The 16,812-nt window shown below is 49.5% G+C and overlaps 1 protein-coding gene across 1 annotated transcript in view; it reads left to right on the plus strand.

Annotated features, from left to right (window-relative positions):
- LRP4 (LDL receptor related protein 4) overlaps positions 1-16,812 on the plus strand; it is a 50,597-nt gene that overhangs the window by 14,352 nt on the left and 19,433 nt on the right. Inside the window, exons 2-25 of the mRNA XM_037838931.1 lie at positions 57-203; positions 1,447-1,563; positions 1,823-1,936; positions 2,273-2,389; positions 2,779-2,907; positions 3,147-3,266; positions 3,650-3,775; positions 4,373-4,498; positions 4,690-4,824; positions 5,201-5,326; positions 5,607-5,837; positions 6,697-6,853; positions 7,766-7,983; positions 8,141-8,317; positions 8,783-8,905; positions 10,589-10,797; positions 10,976-11,057; positions 11,813-11,918; positions 12,763-12,964; positions 14,298-14,487; positions 14,576-14,707; positions 15,663-15,803; positions 16,082-16,168; positions 16,275-16,446. Coding sequence (XP_037694859.1) covers positions 57-203; positions 1,447-1,563; positions 1,823-1,936; positions 2,273-2,389; positions 2,779-2,907; positions 3,147-3,266; positions 3,650-3,775; positions 4,373-4,498; positions 4,690-4,824; positions 5,201-5,326; positions 5,607-5,837; positions 6,697-6,853; positions 7,766-7,983; positions 8,141-8,317; positions 8,783-8,905; positions 10,589-10,797; positions 10,976-11,057; positions 11,813-11,918; positions 12,763-12,964; positions 14,298-14,487; positions 14,576-14,707; positions 15,663-15,803; positions 16,082-16,168; positions 16,275-16,446 — 3,484 coding nt within the window. The remainder of the gene's footprint in view (positions 1-56; positions 204-1,446; positions 1,564-1,822; positions 1,937-2,272; positions 2,390-2,778; positions 2,908-3,146; positions 3,267-3,649; positions 3,776-4,372; positions 4,499-4,689; positions 4,825-5,200; positions 5,327-5,606; positions 5,838-6,696; positions 6,854-7,765; positions 7,984-8,140; positions 8,318-8,782; positions 8,906-10,588; positions 10,798-10,975; positions 11,058-11,812; positions 11,919-12,762; positions 12,965-14,297; positions 14,488-14,575; positions 14,708-15,662; positions 15,804-16,081; positions 16,169-16,274; positions 16,447-16,812) is intronic.

Genomic DNA, 16,812 nt, shown 5'->3' on the forward strand with positions numbered 1-16,812 from the left:
GGAATGGGCTTTGGATGAGTGGGAGCTGAGCCCTCACTGATTCCTTTTCTGCCCAGGCCTGGCCAGCAGCCCCGAGTGTGCTTGTGGTCGCAGCCACTTTACATGTGCAGTGAGTGCCCTCGGCGAGTGTACCTGCATCCCCGCCCAGTGGCAGTGTGATGGAGACAATGACTGCGGGGACCACAGTGATGAGGATGGATGTAGTAAGAACCTCCCCATGGGGCGGGGAGAGGGTGGGGGTGGAAGGTGATAGAAGACGGGCTGGGGTTGGGGAGCAAGGACAAGGCTGATGGAGAGTTCTGTGGACCAACTGCATCAGACTCAGAGAGTTGAGCTCTGGCGAGGGTGACAGATATTGACAGAAGGGTGGTTTCTTCACAGTTCACATGGCCCCAACTCCTCTGCCACTCATGCCTTGTAGTTTCTCTTGGTTGGCCCATGCATGTAAGTCCAATAAAGCCTAGAAGCAAGTGTAGGGAAAAACACCCTTGGAACAACAGGTAGTCTCTTTAAATAGATCTTTCTGTATTTATGTGCATAGGCATTTGTGTATGTGTTCTGCTTATTTGTGCATTTTTAATTTACAGACTATGCATGGACACAGATTATTTTTGTTTCTTGTCTTGGTATTCTGTGCAGTTACACCTTTTATAATACCAAAAACTCTGTAAGAAATCGTATATTTTCTTTAACTCTCCCTTTGCCCCTCACAATAGTAACCTGTGAATAGTTGGCTTGGGTATCCTGTCTTGGATATATAGAAATGTCACTGCTGAGCCAGTCTTCCAGTTTTAGGGAGGCAATCTCTGACCTGCAGCATCTACAGCCAAAGGTGGCTAATTACTCTAATGAGAATGAAACTACAACCTGAGCTTTATTAACCCTAACCAGTTTACTAATTGTGATGGTGATAAATGCCTCACTTTCATGTCATGGTTTCATATGCATTATCTCAAAAGACTTCTGTGAGCTGAGTATAATTATCCCCATTATAAAGTCAAAGAAACTATTGCCCAGAGAGGGTAACTGACTTGCTCAGTATAATAAGTAATGAATGCCAGAAGTGGAATTTGAGCTTAGATGTGTCAATCTTTATTTAATAAGAGGAAAGGGAAAAAAACCACTAATAGCTCTTTCTTTTTTCCCCCACGTCTCTCTCTTGCTCATGTTTTCTTACTGTTTCTTGGTGGTTTTGACTTCCTTGGGTTGTACCCCTTCCCCTGCCCTGGGACCCTCTCACCATCGTTCCTTTCTAACACTGCCTCTTCTTAGCTGAAGTTTCTGCATCAGCTGGGGCAGGAGTTAGGGGTCTGTGAGGAAGGGCCAGGAGGAAGACCAGAAGATTTAGGACAAGGGATGTTGGGAAAGGGTTTCAGGCCCAGTGTATCATGCCTGTGTCAGTGTGCTGGATGGAGGAACTCTTTCCTTCTTTTTCCTGGGACTTAGTGCTGCCCACCTGCTCCCCTCTCGTCTTCCGCTGTGACAATGGCAAGTGCATCCGCCGCTCCTGGGTGTGCGACGGGGACAATGACTGTGAGGACGATTCGGACGAGCAGGATTGTCGTGAGTGTTGGCAGGGGCCAGGTGGACTCCATCGGGCTCTGTCGGGAAAGGACTCTAAATCAGGAAAAGATGCTCAGGCCCCTGTGGGCCCTGGGCTTTTCCGCTCTTGTCGCATCCCTTCGCCTCCTCTCTTAGTCAGAGGCAGGCAGGTCCTGTGGGGTGGCCCCGGAACACCTTGATTGTTCTAGAAGGCATAAGGTTGGGGTTCCAGGCCCTGGGCCCCTCTGCCTGCAGCAGTCTGACCGCGCTGTGCCCACAGCCCCCCGGGAGTGTGAGGAGGACGAGTTCCCCTGCCAGAACGGCTACTGCATTCGGAGCCTATGGCACTGCGATGGCGACAATGACTGTGGCGACAACAGCGATGAGCAGTGTGGTGAGTGGTGTCCCAGGGAGCCGGACAGGATGGCCAGTGGGTGGCCTGGTTGTGGGAGGAGAGGGCAGCCTTGGCCCTTACACTGCTGGACCTCCAGCTGCCCCAGGCATCCAGGGCCTACTCCCCCAGGAATCAGGGACCAGGAGTCCAAGGCCCGTCTCTCCAGGGCCTCAGCTTTTCCCCAAAAGTCTGCCCTGAATCTGTGGGTCTTTCAGGGGCTGGATCAGACCCCCAGGGACAGTGAGGTTGGGGATCAGGGAGGATGGTACCAGGGGTCCATGTAGGGGTCTCTCAGGACTGCTGTCCTGTTGCATCCTGCCGTCCCCTCCCCCCCAGACATGCGCAAGTGCTCCGACAAGGAATTCCGCTGCACTGATGGAAGCTGCATTGCTGAGCACTGGTACTGCGATGGGGACACCGACTGCAAAGATGGCTCTGATGAGGAGAGCTGTCGTGAGTGGCCCCGACCTCAGGCTGTTGGGCTGGGAGAGGGCAGAGATCCGCCTCCAATGGGCCAGGCCGAGGAGTGCATGTACAATAGGCAAGGAGGGTGGGTTCTTTTAAAAAAAATTGTTTTTGGTGGAGAATGAGGCACCAATCCTACTATGGGGATGGGTTCTTAAGAAGCATCTCCTTCTAGTCTGGGCTAGGGTGGGACCAGGCTCCCAGGGTGGGAAGGGAAGTTCTCTTTTTGTCCCTAAGGGCTGTCCCAAATAAAACCTGGTCACATCTTCCTGGAGGAAGTCACCCTGCCTGAGCATCTTGTCCCTTTGAGGAGTCAGGGCCCCTCTTCTCCATCCAGGTGTGAGTGCATGCCCCTCCCCACACCTGCCTTCCTTCAGCCTCCGCAGTGCCAGCTCCCCCCTGCAGCCTGGAGGAGTTCCAGTGTGCCTACGGCCGCTGCATCCTCGATATCTACCACTGTGATGGTGATGATGACTGCGGAGACTGGTCGGACGAGTCTGACTGCTGTGAGTGCCCTGGCTGGCTGAGAGAAGGGGAGGCCAGGCTGGGAGGCACTCCTCAGTAGAAGGCACAGGTGCCAGCTGGGGCAAGAGCTCAGGAGATGAGTTTCTGGATTCCCAGGGACTTGTCTGTAGTCCCTCTTGGGCAGAGATGGAGTCTGGGTGCTAGGGCTGTGGCTTTCTGGTCTGCCCTGAGACATCATGTGCACAGACTGGTTAGAGACAAGTCTGTTGTGTTTCTCCAGCTTCCCACCAGCCCTGCCGCTCAGGGGAGTTCATGTGTGACAGCGGCCTATGCATCAACGCAGGCTGGCGCTGCGATGGCGACGCGGACTGCGACGACCAGTCTGATGAGCGTAACTGCAGTGAGTGGGGGACAGCACCAAAAGGTCAGGCTGGACCTAGAGAGAGGGCTTATGGAGCCAAATAGGCCACCAGGGATAAAGACATACTGGATGGGGCCACTGTGTACATTTGTGCAGGTTGTGCACAGCACAGAGGCACTATGTCCCAAGGGATGCTGTTCACATAATAGACATCGTATGTATATATTCATCCTAGCAGTGTTTCAGCTGATGGTCATAACGTGTCTTGAGGAAGGCACGCCTTTTTCTGATTCACACCACAGGTGCCGTATGGGCCAGTTGTGACGCCAGTGTCAGCTGTGGCGCTGACATGAGGTGTGGCTTTGAGTGGCAGGGTGGAGTCTCAGGGAGCCAACCTTTCATTTGGCCTCTGCTTTGCCCAGCCACCTCGATGTGTACAGCAGAACAGTTCCGCTGTCGGTCAGGCCGCTGCATCCGCCTGTCCTGGCACTGTGATGGGGAGGACGACTGTGCAGACAACAGCGATGAAGAGAACTGTGAGAACACAGGTGAAGTCTCTCAGGGGTGCCCTGGACCCCTTAGCCTGCAGTTGAGGTGGGGACAGGGTGGAAAGAGGAAGTTATTGCTGCCTTCCTTTAGGGCCAAGGGGGTGCTTTCTTCAGATCTTGTCCATGGCCTGAACTGGTCTGCCATTCTTACTAACCAGGGTCAAATCCAGGTTTTGGTTACCTGGTAAGACTGTTGACCTGCAGCCTTATGGCTGGGAGCACAATATCAGGGCTGCAGGTGTCAGTTGCCACTCCCATTCCAGTTTACCCCCAGCCAGTGCCTTTCACTGTGGCCTAGTGAGCAAGGACTCTGGGTGGCTGACAGCTCCCCACCCCCACCCCCAGCCACACCCTCTGCCAGGCACACGGATGCACTTTCTCATTCTGTCCCGCATCCCTCACCTTCCCACTGTGGTGTCCTGGGGAGAAAAATGAATGCAGACATTCAGCCAGCCTGTCTGAGCTGTTTCCTGCCTTGGACCCCAACCCTCCCACCTTGAGTCTCTTCTGTCTAGAAAATGAAAGGCTCCCATCCTTTTGTTGACCCAATCCCTTTCCTGCTGTGACCCTCCCCTCCCATCTTCCCTCCCTTTCTAGGAAGCCCTCAGTGTGCCTCAGACCAGTTCCTGTGTGGGAACGGGCGCTGCATCGGGCAGAGGAAGCTGTGCAATGGGATCAATGACTGTGGTGACAACAGTGATGAAAGCCCACAGCAGAACTGCCGTGAGTGTCCCCAGTGAGCGGGCCTGGCCCTTGGTTTGTGGCTGAACCCCACCCATAGAGTTCAAAGGAAATCCTCTCCAGGGACTCTTGCAGCTTCGAGAGCTGTTTTTCGTGGTCCAGGTAGAATGCCAAGTTGGCTCTCTGGGGGAGGATTCTGGGCTCAACTCCCATCTCTGGCTTGGTTGGCACAGGGCCCCGGATGGGAGAGGAGAACTGCAATGTTAACAACGGTGGCTGTGCCCAGAAATGCCAGATGGTGCGGGGCACAGTGCAGTGTACCTGCCATACAGGCTACCGGCTCACAGAGGATGGGCGCACATGCCAGGGTGAGCTGGGGCCTAGTTTGGAACAGATTTTTGCACAGGGGCAGTAGACAGTTAGCTGAATTTCCTATGGGCCAGGCATTTGCTGGATGAGCCCTTATTTAATCATCCCAATAACCCTAGGAGGTGAGGATTGTCCCTCCCATACCACAGATGGAAAAACTGAAGCTCAGAGAGGTTAGATAACTTATTGGAGGCCACACAGCTAGTGAGTAGCTGAGGTGGGATTCCAGCCCAGGCTGAATCACTTGTGATACAGCCTTCCTGCCATGCCTGGAAAGCAGATGGGTATGTGGGCAGGAAAGCAGCTAGTCGGCTTGGGAATTGGGGTGGAATGATGGCAGAAAGGACAGCTCCTGGTCCTGCCTGGTCCTCACAGATGTGAATGAATGTGCTGAGGAGGGGTATTGCAGCCAGGGCTGTACCAACAGCGAAGGGGCCTTCCAATGCTGGTGTGAAGCAGGCTACGAGCTACGGCCTGACAGGCGCAGCTGCAAGGCTCTGGGTAAGCGGTATTGGCATTTGGCTGGGTGGACAGAGGGCTGGGCCTGGAGACAGGCCAGGTGCTCCAATGCTCAGAGACGGGCTGAGAGGTAGAGAGATTTCCATCTCAGGAAAATGCAGCAGAGGGCTGCGTTCTGGAGGCTCCCTCTCCTACTACTGATGCTGAGCTCTTGGAGCATGCCCTGGTGGTCATCCCCAACCTGTAAGCTGAGGAGCTGGGGTGCATGCAGAGGGGCAGCTCTGGAGCCCAGTGGGGGCCCCGTTTCCATACCGTGTCCCAGGGCCAGAGCCTGTGCTACTGTTCGCCAATCGCATCGACATCCGGCAGGTGCTGCCGCACCGTTCTGAGTACACTCTACTGCTCAACAACCTGGAGAATGCCATTGCCCTTGATTTCCATCACCGGCGCGAACTTGTCTTCTGGTCAGATGTCACCCTGGACCGGATCCTCCGAGCCAACCTCAATGGCAGCAGTGTGGAGGAAGTTGTGTCTACGGGGCTAGAGAGCCCAGGTAGGGAACAAGGCCCCGTGGGGAGAAGCAGGGCCACACCATTCACAAGCAACAGTGGAAGGAACCAGGCTAGTGGTTTGCAAGTCTTGGGCAGCAGAACATTTTTTGCTTCTGGTAAAATTTTAGATGGAACTCCAATATAGAAAATATTTGTCAACATACATTACTTTTACAGGTTCAGAAATAGATTCAGACTTGTAACATTTGCTCATTATTGAGCTCAGTCCATGAGATCAGTAAGACTTTTGATGAATGCAATAATTTGAGATCAAGAGATTTACAAGTGACAGTTACAGTATTCTATCAGCCTTAGCATCAGTTTATTTCTGAGTTTCTTTTGATTGTTCAGTGTCAAGAATATTCTGATAGACCCAGATAACTATATCTAAATGATTACAGATTACAACAACAGCAGCAGCTCACTTTGCAATCTCAGGCTATTCTATAAGCAGGTGATTTGGAATAACCACATTTGACTAAAATTCTTCTGTAATTAATGCTATATCTCTGCAGAATCCTAGGCCACAATTTGCAAACCCATGAGACTGTGCAGTTTGGAACACTGGGTGTGGATCAGAGAGCCAGGATTCAGGAAGTGGGAGTATGATCAGCTGGGAGAAGTAAATGCATGACCCTGGACAGCTGCTTGACTTCTCTGTATTGTTTCCTCATCTTCATGGGAATTATAGTCCCCAGCTCACAGAGTTGCAGTGAGGATTAAATTAGTTAGTATATGCAAAACAACCAGAACAATGCCTGGCCTAAGAAAGTGCCTCATGTAGAAGTTTGCTCTTGTTATTATAGCACAGAGGAGCCCAGGCTGAATTGCTGACACCTTGCCCCTGCCACTTTCCACCAGGGGGCTTGGCTGTAGACTGGGTCCATGACAAACTCTACTGGACTGACTCAGGGACGTCAAGGATTGAGGTGGCCAACCTGGATGGAGCCCACCGGAAGGTGCTGCTGTGGCAGAACCTCGAGAAGCCCCGGGCCATTGCCTTGCACCCCATGGAGGGGTGAGTCAGGGTTCAATTCCTGAATCCCTTCTGCAACTTCTAGGGCCGTTCCCAGGCCCACTGGTCTAGAATTTTACAGAGGGCATTCTCTCAGTGTGTGTTAACAACACAGGCTCTGCATCCAGACACAGCTGGGTTTGGGTCTTGGCTCTGCAGTAACTAGCTGTGTGTCTTTGGGCTGATCTCTTCCTGCCTCTGTTTACGCATTTCTAAATTGACAATAAAAAAGTGCACCTGCCTTATAGTTGTGTGATGATTAAATGAGATGGTGCATTTGAAATGGTACCTAATGTCCATTAGGTAAGTTGTAGGTTTTTAGTATTTTTAGCATCACCTCACAGGGTTGAGCTGATTAATAAAAATCATTAATAATTTTATTAATAATAAGTTAATTTTATTAATAATAGTCATTTGAGGGGTGTGGGGTATCCTCTAGGATCCTACAGTTGTGGGTTGACTTTAGACCCATTGTATGTATGTAAAATACGATAAGCAAATGTATACTTTAAAATGGTTAAAATGACGAATTTTTGTTATAAATATTATGCCACAGTTAAAAAAACAATAGGTAGTGGTAGAGATGGTGACAAAGAAGAAAGTACCTATCCTAAATAATGTGCTATATCATCAATTCCACAAGGGTAGGGATTTTTGTCTGTTTTCTTCACTGCTGTCTTCACAATACCTAGAATAATGTCCTCCCCATAGCAGGGTACTCAAAAAACTTGTTGTTTTGAAATGAGTAATGCCGTATCTAAAGACCCCTAACTTCAAACTTTAAAAAAAAACAAACACTCTGTGGTCCAATCGGAACCTTTCTCCCACCAGTTGGCATCCCCTGGCCTGATTACTGCCCCTGCTGCCCTCCGCCCTCTTGGGCCAGCCTCTCAGTTCCCTTTTCTCCCTTCCTAGGACCATCTACTGGACAGACTGGGGCAACACGCCCCGCATTGAGGCCTCCTGCATGGATGGCTCCGGACGCCGCATCATCGCCGACACCCATCTCTTCTGGCCCAATGGCCTCACCATCGACTACGCTGGGCACCGCATGTACTGGGTGGACGCTAAGCACCATGTCATCGAGCGGGCCAATCTGGACGGGAGTCATCGCAAGGCTGTCATTAGCCAGGGTGAGGCCCTTCCTCCGCTCTCCTTCATCTCCCGTCCTCCTCCCCCAGTCCCTGCCCCGCGGAGCCTTGGCAGATGGTGAGATTGTGCAGTTTCCAGGCCTGACCCGGGGCCATGGCAGGTCGCACCTGGACTCAGGTCTTCCTGGACTCTCCCCAGGTCTCCCACACCCCTTTGCCATCACGGTATTTGAAGACAGCCTGTACTGGACAGACTGGCACACCAAGAGCATCAACAGTGCTAACAAATTTACTGGCAAGAATCAGGAAATCATTCGGAACAAACTCCACTTCCCCATGGACATCCACACCTTGCACCCCCAGCGCCAGCCTGCAGGTAAAAAACTAACAAACAAACAAACAACAACAACAAAAAAAAAAACAAAACTGCCCATTGGGTGAGCCAGAATAGAATCATGAGTGATGCTTCTGGGAAACTTCCTTGAACCTGTCACAATTGCCATTGCACCTGGTGGGGAAATTTGGTGTTGGCATTGACATGGGCTAACTCCTCCCTCTGCTGGACATTTAGGGTGGTACAATATCGAGACTCGTGGATGGTGAACATTGACTCATTCTGCTTCTCTGTTCCCATCTAATTCCTGCAAACATTGATAGGGCATGTACTCTGTGCCAGGTACTTCCTGTGCTAGCAGATGGGGGGCAGATTCAAAAAATAGTAAGACCTGGTTCCTGCCTTCTGGGAGCTCACACCCTAGCTAAACCCTTATTCCCTAGCCTTGGCTCCATTTTGCAAAACTTTGGTCTTACTTGGTCCTCTTACTCTGGGCTCTTTGAGCAGGAAAAAACCGCTGTGGAGACAACAACGGAGGCTGCACCCACCTGTGTCTGCCCAATGGCCAGAACTACACCTGCGCCTGCCCCACTGGCTTCCGCAAAATCAGCAGCCATGCCTGTGCCCAAAGTAAGTGGGTCTGAGCACCAGCCTCAATGGAGGGACCTGGGAGGGTGGTGGAAGGAACAAGGGATAGGAGCTTGAGGGATTGTCTGATGGGGAAGAGCCACCAGGCTCCTCATGTGGCACCCGGAGAGGACGAATTTCAGAGGCTGGGGCCTTCTATATGAAAGCTGAGGATGGAGGGCCCAGCAGTAGTTGCTGAGGCTCAGGGGTACCACCCATCTACCCTGGAGCCAGGTAGGATCTAGAAGCAGCAGGAAGGCACTACGTCCTTCTAGAAAGCAGGAGAATGGTTTCCTACCTCTTTACCTTTAGCTTCACCCTATTGAAGCCCTTCAGTCCCTAAACAGGGAGCCAAAATTAGGATCTCTAATGATGCACTGTGTATATAGGCTCTAGATGAATACGTGTCCAACAAGTGAAAGATAATGGGATTCCCCATCTCCTGTGCCAGCTGCCAGGTCTTTCCCGAAGTTGCTGCTTTGACCTTCTTTGGGCTCCTGCAGGGTTATTGCTTAGAGAGGGTGGCCTGGTATAGCTCAGAGCCATACAGGTGACTTTTCCTAAGAACAGTCCAGAGGGGAGTGATGCAGGTGTATCATGACCAGAGAGGGGCCTGGGATAATTCCTCACACATCAGCAGCTGCTTTTATTTACTATTTTGTACCTCACTGACCCTCTCATCTCTGGTTAAAATAAAATTCTCTTGGGATCTGGGTCCTTTCCAGATTAGGGGAAAAATTCAGAGGAGCTGGGACAATATTCATTCAATACACATTGATTGAGAACACCTGGTTTTATGCTCTTGAGTTTTTCCCTTGCATTCTTTTGTGCTCAGCTCTTCTCATACTCTCTTAGTGGGATATAAGAGATTTCCCCGGAAGCTTTCCTTTAAGGGTTTCCCAGAGCTTGAGAGAAGACAGTTGGTAATATTAGGCAGAAAGTACCTTTCCAGGCAGAGACATACATTGGGAAAGGATTCAGACAGACCAGAGACAGGGCAGAAGAGGGAGAAAAGCAAGTGGGAAAAAGCTGTATAGGGGAGTGGCCAAAGCTCCATCTTGGGAGCCAGACAGACCAGAGTTCAAGTCCCAGATCTGTTGCTTTCTGGCCATGTAATGCTGGGCATGTTACTTGACCTTGATCTCTGTTAGCCTTCTCTTGAAAATAGGAATTAGAAATGTACTCTAAAGTGTTGGTGTGAGGGGAAAGGTGATTAGGCAAGAAAAGCACCAGGCACAGTGCTTGGCAAAGATAACTGCCCAAGAAATAGTCATTATAGGCTAAAGTTGTGAAAAGAAAAGCAAGAGGAAGGAATTTAGATGATGAGTAGAACAACAGAAACTTGAAGCAGACACCGAAATCAAAGAAGTAGTGGGGAGGGGGAGGCAGCGATCTAGCCAGTGTGCTGGAGGAGAAGAAGAAACACTTAGGGAGAAATTAGAGACAAAACAGGATGCACTTTGGGCCCTGGATAGAGTCCATTTCCATTTGATCCCAAAGTCTGATTCAGCCAGCGTGGGCTGCCCAATGTTCCAAATGCGCCTGCGGTGTGGAGAGCAGGGGCACGAAGGGCACCGAGTGCCAGGAAGTATGATTGAACCAGATGTCACACAGGTGAGCACCTGTGTCTGTCACTGTTATTGGATTTAGAGCATTAAAAGGAGACCCCTTTCGGCCTTTGATCAGGTCTTGACAAGTTCCTGCTTTTTGCCCGAAGGATGGACATCCGTCGGATCAGCTTCGACACAGAGGACCTGTCCGACGACGTCATCCCACTGGCTGACGTGCGCAGTGCTGTGGCCCTGGACTGGGACTCCCGGGATGACCACGTGTACTGGACAGATGTCAGCACTGACACCATCAGTCGGGCCAAGTGGGATGGAACAGGACAGGAGGTAGGACAGGAGGTGCTGGGCCCAGCCACCCAGGGGTGGGCAGAGATCGCCGGATGGAATCTGCCCTCTGTAGGGCAAGGGCTTCCCACACCTTCCCCAAACTTGGGAATTGGCTGCGTTTGGGCCCCAGAGACAGAGTGAAAGTTCAGCCGGTGATATAACTTTGCTTTCTGCCCAGGTGGTAGTGGATACCAGTTTGGAGAGCCCTGCAGGCCTGGCTATTGATTGGGTCACCAACAAGCTGTACTGGACAGATGCAGGTAAGTGCAGGGCAGCCATGCCCATTGCCGCTGGGGCCTGCCTCTCTGGAAGTCCTCTTATTTAAAACCCTGGCCTTGGACAGATGGCCAGTGCCCACCCTAGACCACTTTTGTCCTTGGTAGGTCAGGAATGATGGGGTTTCTGCAGAAACCTGAAGGTTTGGCATTTGCCAATTGAATGGCAGCTACTTCTGCTGTGCAGATGATGCTTAGGGATGTTTTAAAGCATTTCAGATAAGGAATCTATGGCCCTGTGATTTTCCTCCTATCACTGTCTGGGTAAAACAGGTATTTTCTTTCACCAGGTAGGTATGGGAGGCAAGGGAAATGACTCAAATCAGTACTACTCAAAGTGTGATCCCTGGACCAGGAGCATCAGTATCACCTGGGAACTTGTTAGAAATGCAAAATTTGGGGCCCCACTCCAGACCTACTGAATCAGAATTTTTGGCTGTTGGATTCAGGAATCTGTATTTTAACAAGCTTTCCCAGTTCCTATGCACACAAAAGTTTGAGAATCCTTGCCTTAAGGTAGAGAACAGGGCTAGTTGCTTGAGTTGGGGAAGGCTAGCACTTCTAAGAAATGTAACTGGTCACTTCCTTGAATTTGCTCTCACAATTCAATTCACTAAATATCCATTGCACATCTATCAGAAAATATTTATTGAGCATCGATTGCATGCCAGCCTCTGTGCTGGGCATGGAAGGTAGGGAACAAGAGTAGAAGTAATATTTTTGTCTTTACTTCTCGGTAGGTACTGACCGGATTGAGGTGGCCAACACAGATGGTAGCATGAGGACAGTACTCATCTGGGAGAACCTCGATCGTCCCCGGGACATAGTGGTGGAACCCATGGGCGGGTGAGCACCTGCCTCTTCCACTCCCACCCCCCAGACCTGAGGAGTAGCGGGCAGCCTGGGGATTACGGAAAGAGGCCAGATCTTAATGCGCACACTGAGGAAGCAAGGGCAGCAGCAGCAACCACAGAGGGTAGTGACGACCCTGTCTCCTCTGTGAACAAGGAAACCTTTTAAATTTTTTCATCTATTTTTTTCTGGGGGGAATGGGGGGGGGGTGGTCAGCTTACGAAGTAACTGATTAGTAAAAAAAAATTTAATCTGTGAAAGGTGAAAATTTCCTATAATCTCATTCTCCAGCAAAAACCATTGTTAATAGTTAAGGGTATTTTTTCCGGATTTTCTTCTAAGTGTATATATATATACATTGTTATTGGTGGTGGTGGTTTTGGTTTTATAAAAATGGCATACTGTTTTATAACTTGATTTTTTTTTTCACTTGCCTATATATCTTGGGTATCTTTCCATTTGATCGTACAGGTCTACCTCGTTCTTTTTAATGATTGCTTATATGGTATTCATGAAATATATGTGTCAAAATTATTTAACACATCCAGCCAAGGAAACATTTCTTATTTCCCATTTTCATTTCCTTTCTTTCTTTATTCTCAAATAAGCCTTGTTTGCCAAACACTGCTTGAATAATGAGCTCTGCCTTTTTTAAGACTGTGGGTACTTTTTGATAGTGATAGAAGATGCAACAGCTCTGAGCCCAGGATTGGGGCTGGGAGCTGAGACAGGAGGCTGGGGCCACTGTTGCAGGCAGAAATCCTGAAACCCTGGGTACCCCGAATCCCCACTGGGTATTAAATCGAAGGTTTCTAAGACCTCCCTTGCCTGTACCCAGGTACATGTATTGGACTGACTGGGGTGCAAGCCCCAAGATAGAACGAGCCGGCATGGATGCCTCTGGCCGCCAGGTCATCATCTCTTCTAATCTGACCTGGCCAAATGGATTGGCCATTGACTATGGGTCCCAGCAGCTGTACTGGGCTGATGCTGGCATGAAGACAATCGAATTTGCTGGGCTGGATGGCAGCAAGAGGAAGGTAAGGATGGAACCAGGGCACCCTCCTACAGCCTGACAGCCTTCAGGGCAGTGCCCACTGGCCAGCAGCTGATGGAAACTAGGGGGCACAAGGGTTATGGGAGCAGTATGGGGAAAGTGCTGTTTCTTTGAGGTTCTGGCTGCACAGTGATCTCTGCTGGTTGATGGTGAAAGGAAACAGGATTTGTTTGGATAGTGCATTGTGGGTATAAGTGCATAGACTTCTCTAATAACCGTCATAACCAACACTAATTAATCACCAGCTGTATATTGGGCTCATGATCTCAATCTTTCTTTTGTTTTTGTTTTTGTTACTGTTTGTTTTGTTATAATTTCAAACTTACAAAAATGTTACAAGACTAGTAAAAAAAAAAAACCAATAACTAACATTTTGCCACACTGGCTTTACCATTCTCTGTCTCTCCCTGTCTTTCTCTCTCTCTCTCTATATATATACACATATTTTTTTTTTTCCTGAACCATCTGAGATTAAGTTGGAGGCATCCTTCCCCTTGACCCCAAAATATTTCAACACATATTTCCTAAGTACATGGATTGTGTTACATAGCCACAGTACAGTTTTGAAAATCAGGAAATTTAACATTGATACAACATTAATCCATAGTCCATATTTGATTTCACCACCAATTATTCCAATGTCCTTTATAGCTTTTCTTTTCTTTTTCTTTCTTTCTTTTTTGGTCCAGGATCCAATCCAGGATCACCCATTGTGTTTAGTATTCACATCTCTTTAATCTCTAATGTGGAACACTTTCTCAGCCTTTCTACCATGTCTTTCTTGACCTTTGCTTTTTTAAAGAGTAAAATCCAGTTCTTTTGAAGTATTCCCCTCAATTTGGATTTGTTTGATGTTTTCTCCTGATTAGATTTAGATTATTCATTTTTGGCAGGAATGTTGTATAAGTGACATTATGTCCTGACTTCTCAGTCTCCTCAGTAGGTACATTATGTTGGTTTATCCCATTATTGATGGTATTATCTTTGATTGCTTGTTTAAGGTGGTGTCCACTATAAAGTTGCTATTTTTCCTTTTATAATTAATAAGTAATATGTAGAGAGATTCTACGAGGACTTTGTAAATTGCTTGTAATCTTTTTCAATCCCTACCAACCTTTGGAGCCAGCCATCACCAGAATTATGTTGCAGATTGGTAGGTCAGGGCTCAGAGAGGTTTGGTAACTAGCTCTTGCTAAAGGTCACACAGCAGGTGGTAGTGGCAGAGCTGCATTCTGACTCCACAACAATGCTCTTGACCATTGCTCTGTACTGTTGGACCTTCCTGGGGGATGACATAAGTACCGGGGCCCCGGCAGGTGCTGATTGGAAGCCAGCTCCCCCACCCATTTGGTCTGACCCTTTATGGAGAGCGCATCTATTGGACTGACTGGCAGACCAAGAGTATTCAGAGTGCTGATCGGCTTACGGGGCTTGACCGGGAAACCCTGCAGGAGAACCTAGAGAACCTCATGGACATCCATGTCTTCCACCGCCGGCGGCCCCCAGGTGAACAGCCCTTGGCCTGCACTGGCTTCAACCCCATCTTTCTACATCCTGTTTCTTCATTGACCCACCCCTCTTCTTCCCTACCCAGTGTCCACACCATGTGCTCTGGAGAATGGTGGCTGTAGCCACCTGTGTCTTCGTTCCCCAAATCCCAGTGGCTTTAGCTGCACCTGCCCCACGGGCATCAACTTGCTGCCTGATAGCAAGACCTGTTCACCAGGTGAGTCAGAATATCACAGACCTTGATGGAGTCTCTCTGGGAGGGGAAGTGGTTCTCCTTCCTTGCAGATGGGCTGTGGTCTGAGAAACCCTGGGATTCCTGGTGCTTCTAGAGGCCTGGGAGAGAGACTGAGAGCTTTTAGAAAAGGGGCGAGGCCTGGAGGAGCAGGTGGACAGGATTGGAGGCAGGGTCCAACTAGTCCATATGGTGATTTTGTGCATATTAGGAAAAAGTGCTCCTTTCTCAAGACATTTTATTTTTGTCTGTTGGAAAACTGTCATAATACACTGATTTGATAAAAAGAAGATACTTTACTTCCATCTGCCCCCGAATTGGCATAATAAATATAAAAATGTATCATGTCTACAATGTAAATGTCACCCCGCCCCCATGGATGTGGCACTTTTGTGATCACACAACAAGCACAACCTATGTGGCAGCTTTAACTGGAGGGTCCCAGAAGCAGGACCTGGCTGTCCAGATCTTGGAAATTGAGGTTTCTCCCTGGGGGGTGCTGTAAGGTAGGCTGCATTTGAAACCTAACCCTCCAGGGAATTTGGAGTAAGAAAGGAGCTGTGGACTTTGCCTCCCAGATTGTGGAGAAAGTTCTCTGGGGTCTTTACTCCATTTCTTAAACTTCATGGTAAGGGGACCTTCCAAGGGACCTGCTTCCATAAAATTAATAAACAACTGCCATTTATTGAGCTCCTCTGTATCAAACCCAATGCTGACATTTTTGTACATGAATCCTTTTAATCCTTAGAGCCACCGTGTTATTGTTCTTATTTTACAGATGAGGACCTGAGGCTTAAGTATTTTAAATAACTTTCCCTGGATCACAAACTAGGCACTAGCAGAGCCAGGGCACAAACTTGAACTTGAGTTTGCCTGACTCCAGATCCTCTTAATGGCCATGCTAAAGTGACTTCCTCTCCTTCTCTCTCCACCCATGCAGGCATGAACAGTTTCCTCATCTTCGCCAGGAGAATAGATGTCCGCATGGTCTCCCTGGACATCCCTTATTTTGCCGATGTGGTGGTGCCAATCAATGTCACCATGAAGAACACCATTGCCATTGGGGTGGATCCCCAGGAAGGTCTGTGTGGCCCTCCCCTCTCAGCTGACCATCTGTCCCTACCCCACAGCAACCGCTGTCCTTCCTTTCCCACCACCTTTTGCCCCCTGTTACAGGTGTGGGGGCTCCCTGTTCCCTCTGGCACAAACCTGCCCCAGCTCTCCAGCACTTTCTCTTTGGTTAAGGGGTACTTCGTCTCCATCTCTGCCAAAAGCTGTCCTGCTATAGCCATCCTGCTATGGTATTTCTGTGTTTTCCTTGTTCTCCTCTGCTAGCTGAGCCAAGTTCTCCCTCCCCAGGAAAAGTGTACTGGACTGATAGCACACTACACAGGATCAGCCGCGCCAACCTGGATGGCTCACAGCATGAGGACATCATCACTACAGGTGGGGCCTCCTCCCAGCCCAGGGATGACCTGTCTGGCTGCAGAGCCAGGGAAATATCCCATCTGTTTTAAAGCAGGAGCCAGTGTGCTCTCTTGACTTCCTGCAGGGCTACAAACCACAGACGGGCTTGCGGTGGATGCCATTGGCCGGAAAGTGTACTGGACAGACACCGGAACCAATCGGATTGAAGTGGGCAACCTGGATGGGTCCATGCGGAAAGTGTTGGTGTGGCAGAACCTTGACAGCCCCCGGGCCATTGTCCTGTACCACGAGATGGGGTGAGGGCCAGCTCTGTGTCTTGGCTGGAGCCAAGGATGGGGCTGAGAATGGGCAATGGAGAGCAAGCATGCTTCCTGGAAACACCTGGACTGACTTTCCTGGGATTGTTCCATTCACTTGTGACTTCTTTCGGGCTGGCATAGAGAGGTCAAAAGCATGAGCCTTGGAGTCAGAAAACCAGGAAAACCAAATTCCTTCACCTCTATTAGCCATGTCCCTTTGGGCCCAGTACTTAACCTCTCTGATCTTCAGCTTCCTAACCTGTAAAACAGGTGCTAGTGAAAATGCCTAGCTCATGGTCCTCATGAACCTTAAGTGAGGTAATGCATGTAAAGTACTTTGCACGGTGTATTGCACACCATAAG

Source organism: Choloepus didactylus, chromosome 6 (assembly GCF_015220235.1).
Source record: "Choloepus didactylus isolate mChoDid1 chromosome 6, mChoDid1.pri, whole genome shotgun sequence".
In the NCBI taxonomy this organism is placed as follows: domain Eukaryota; kingdom Metazoa; phylum Chordata; class Mammalia; order Pilosa; family Megalonychidae; genus Choloepus; species Choloepus didactylus.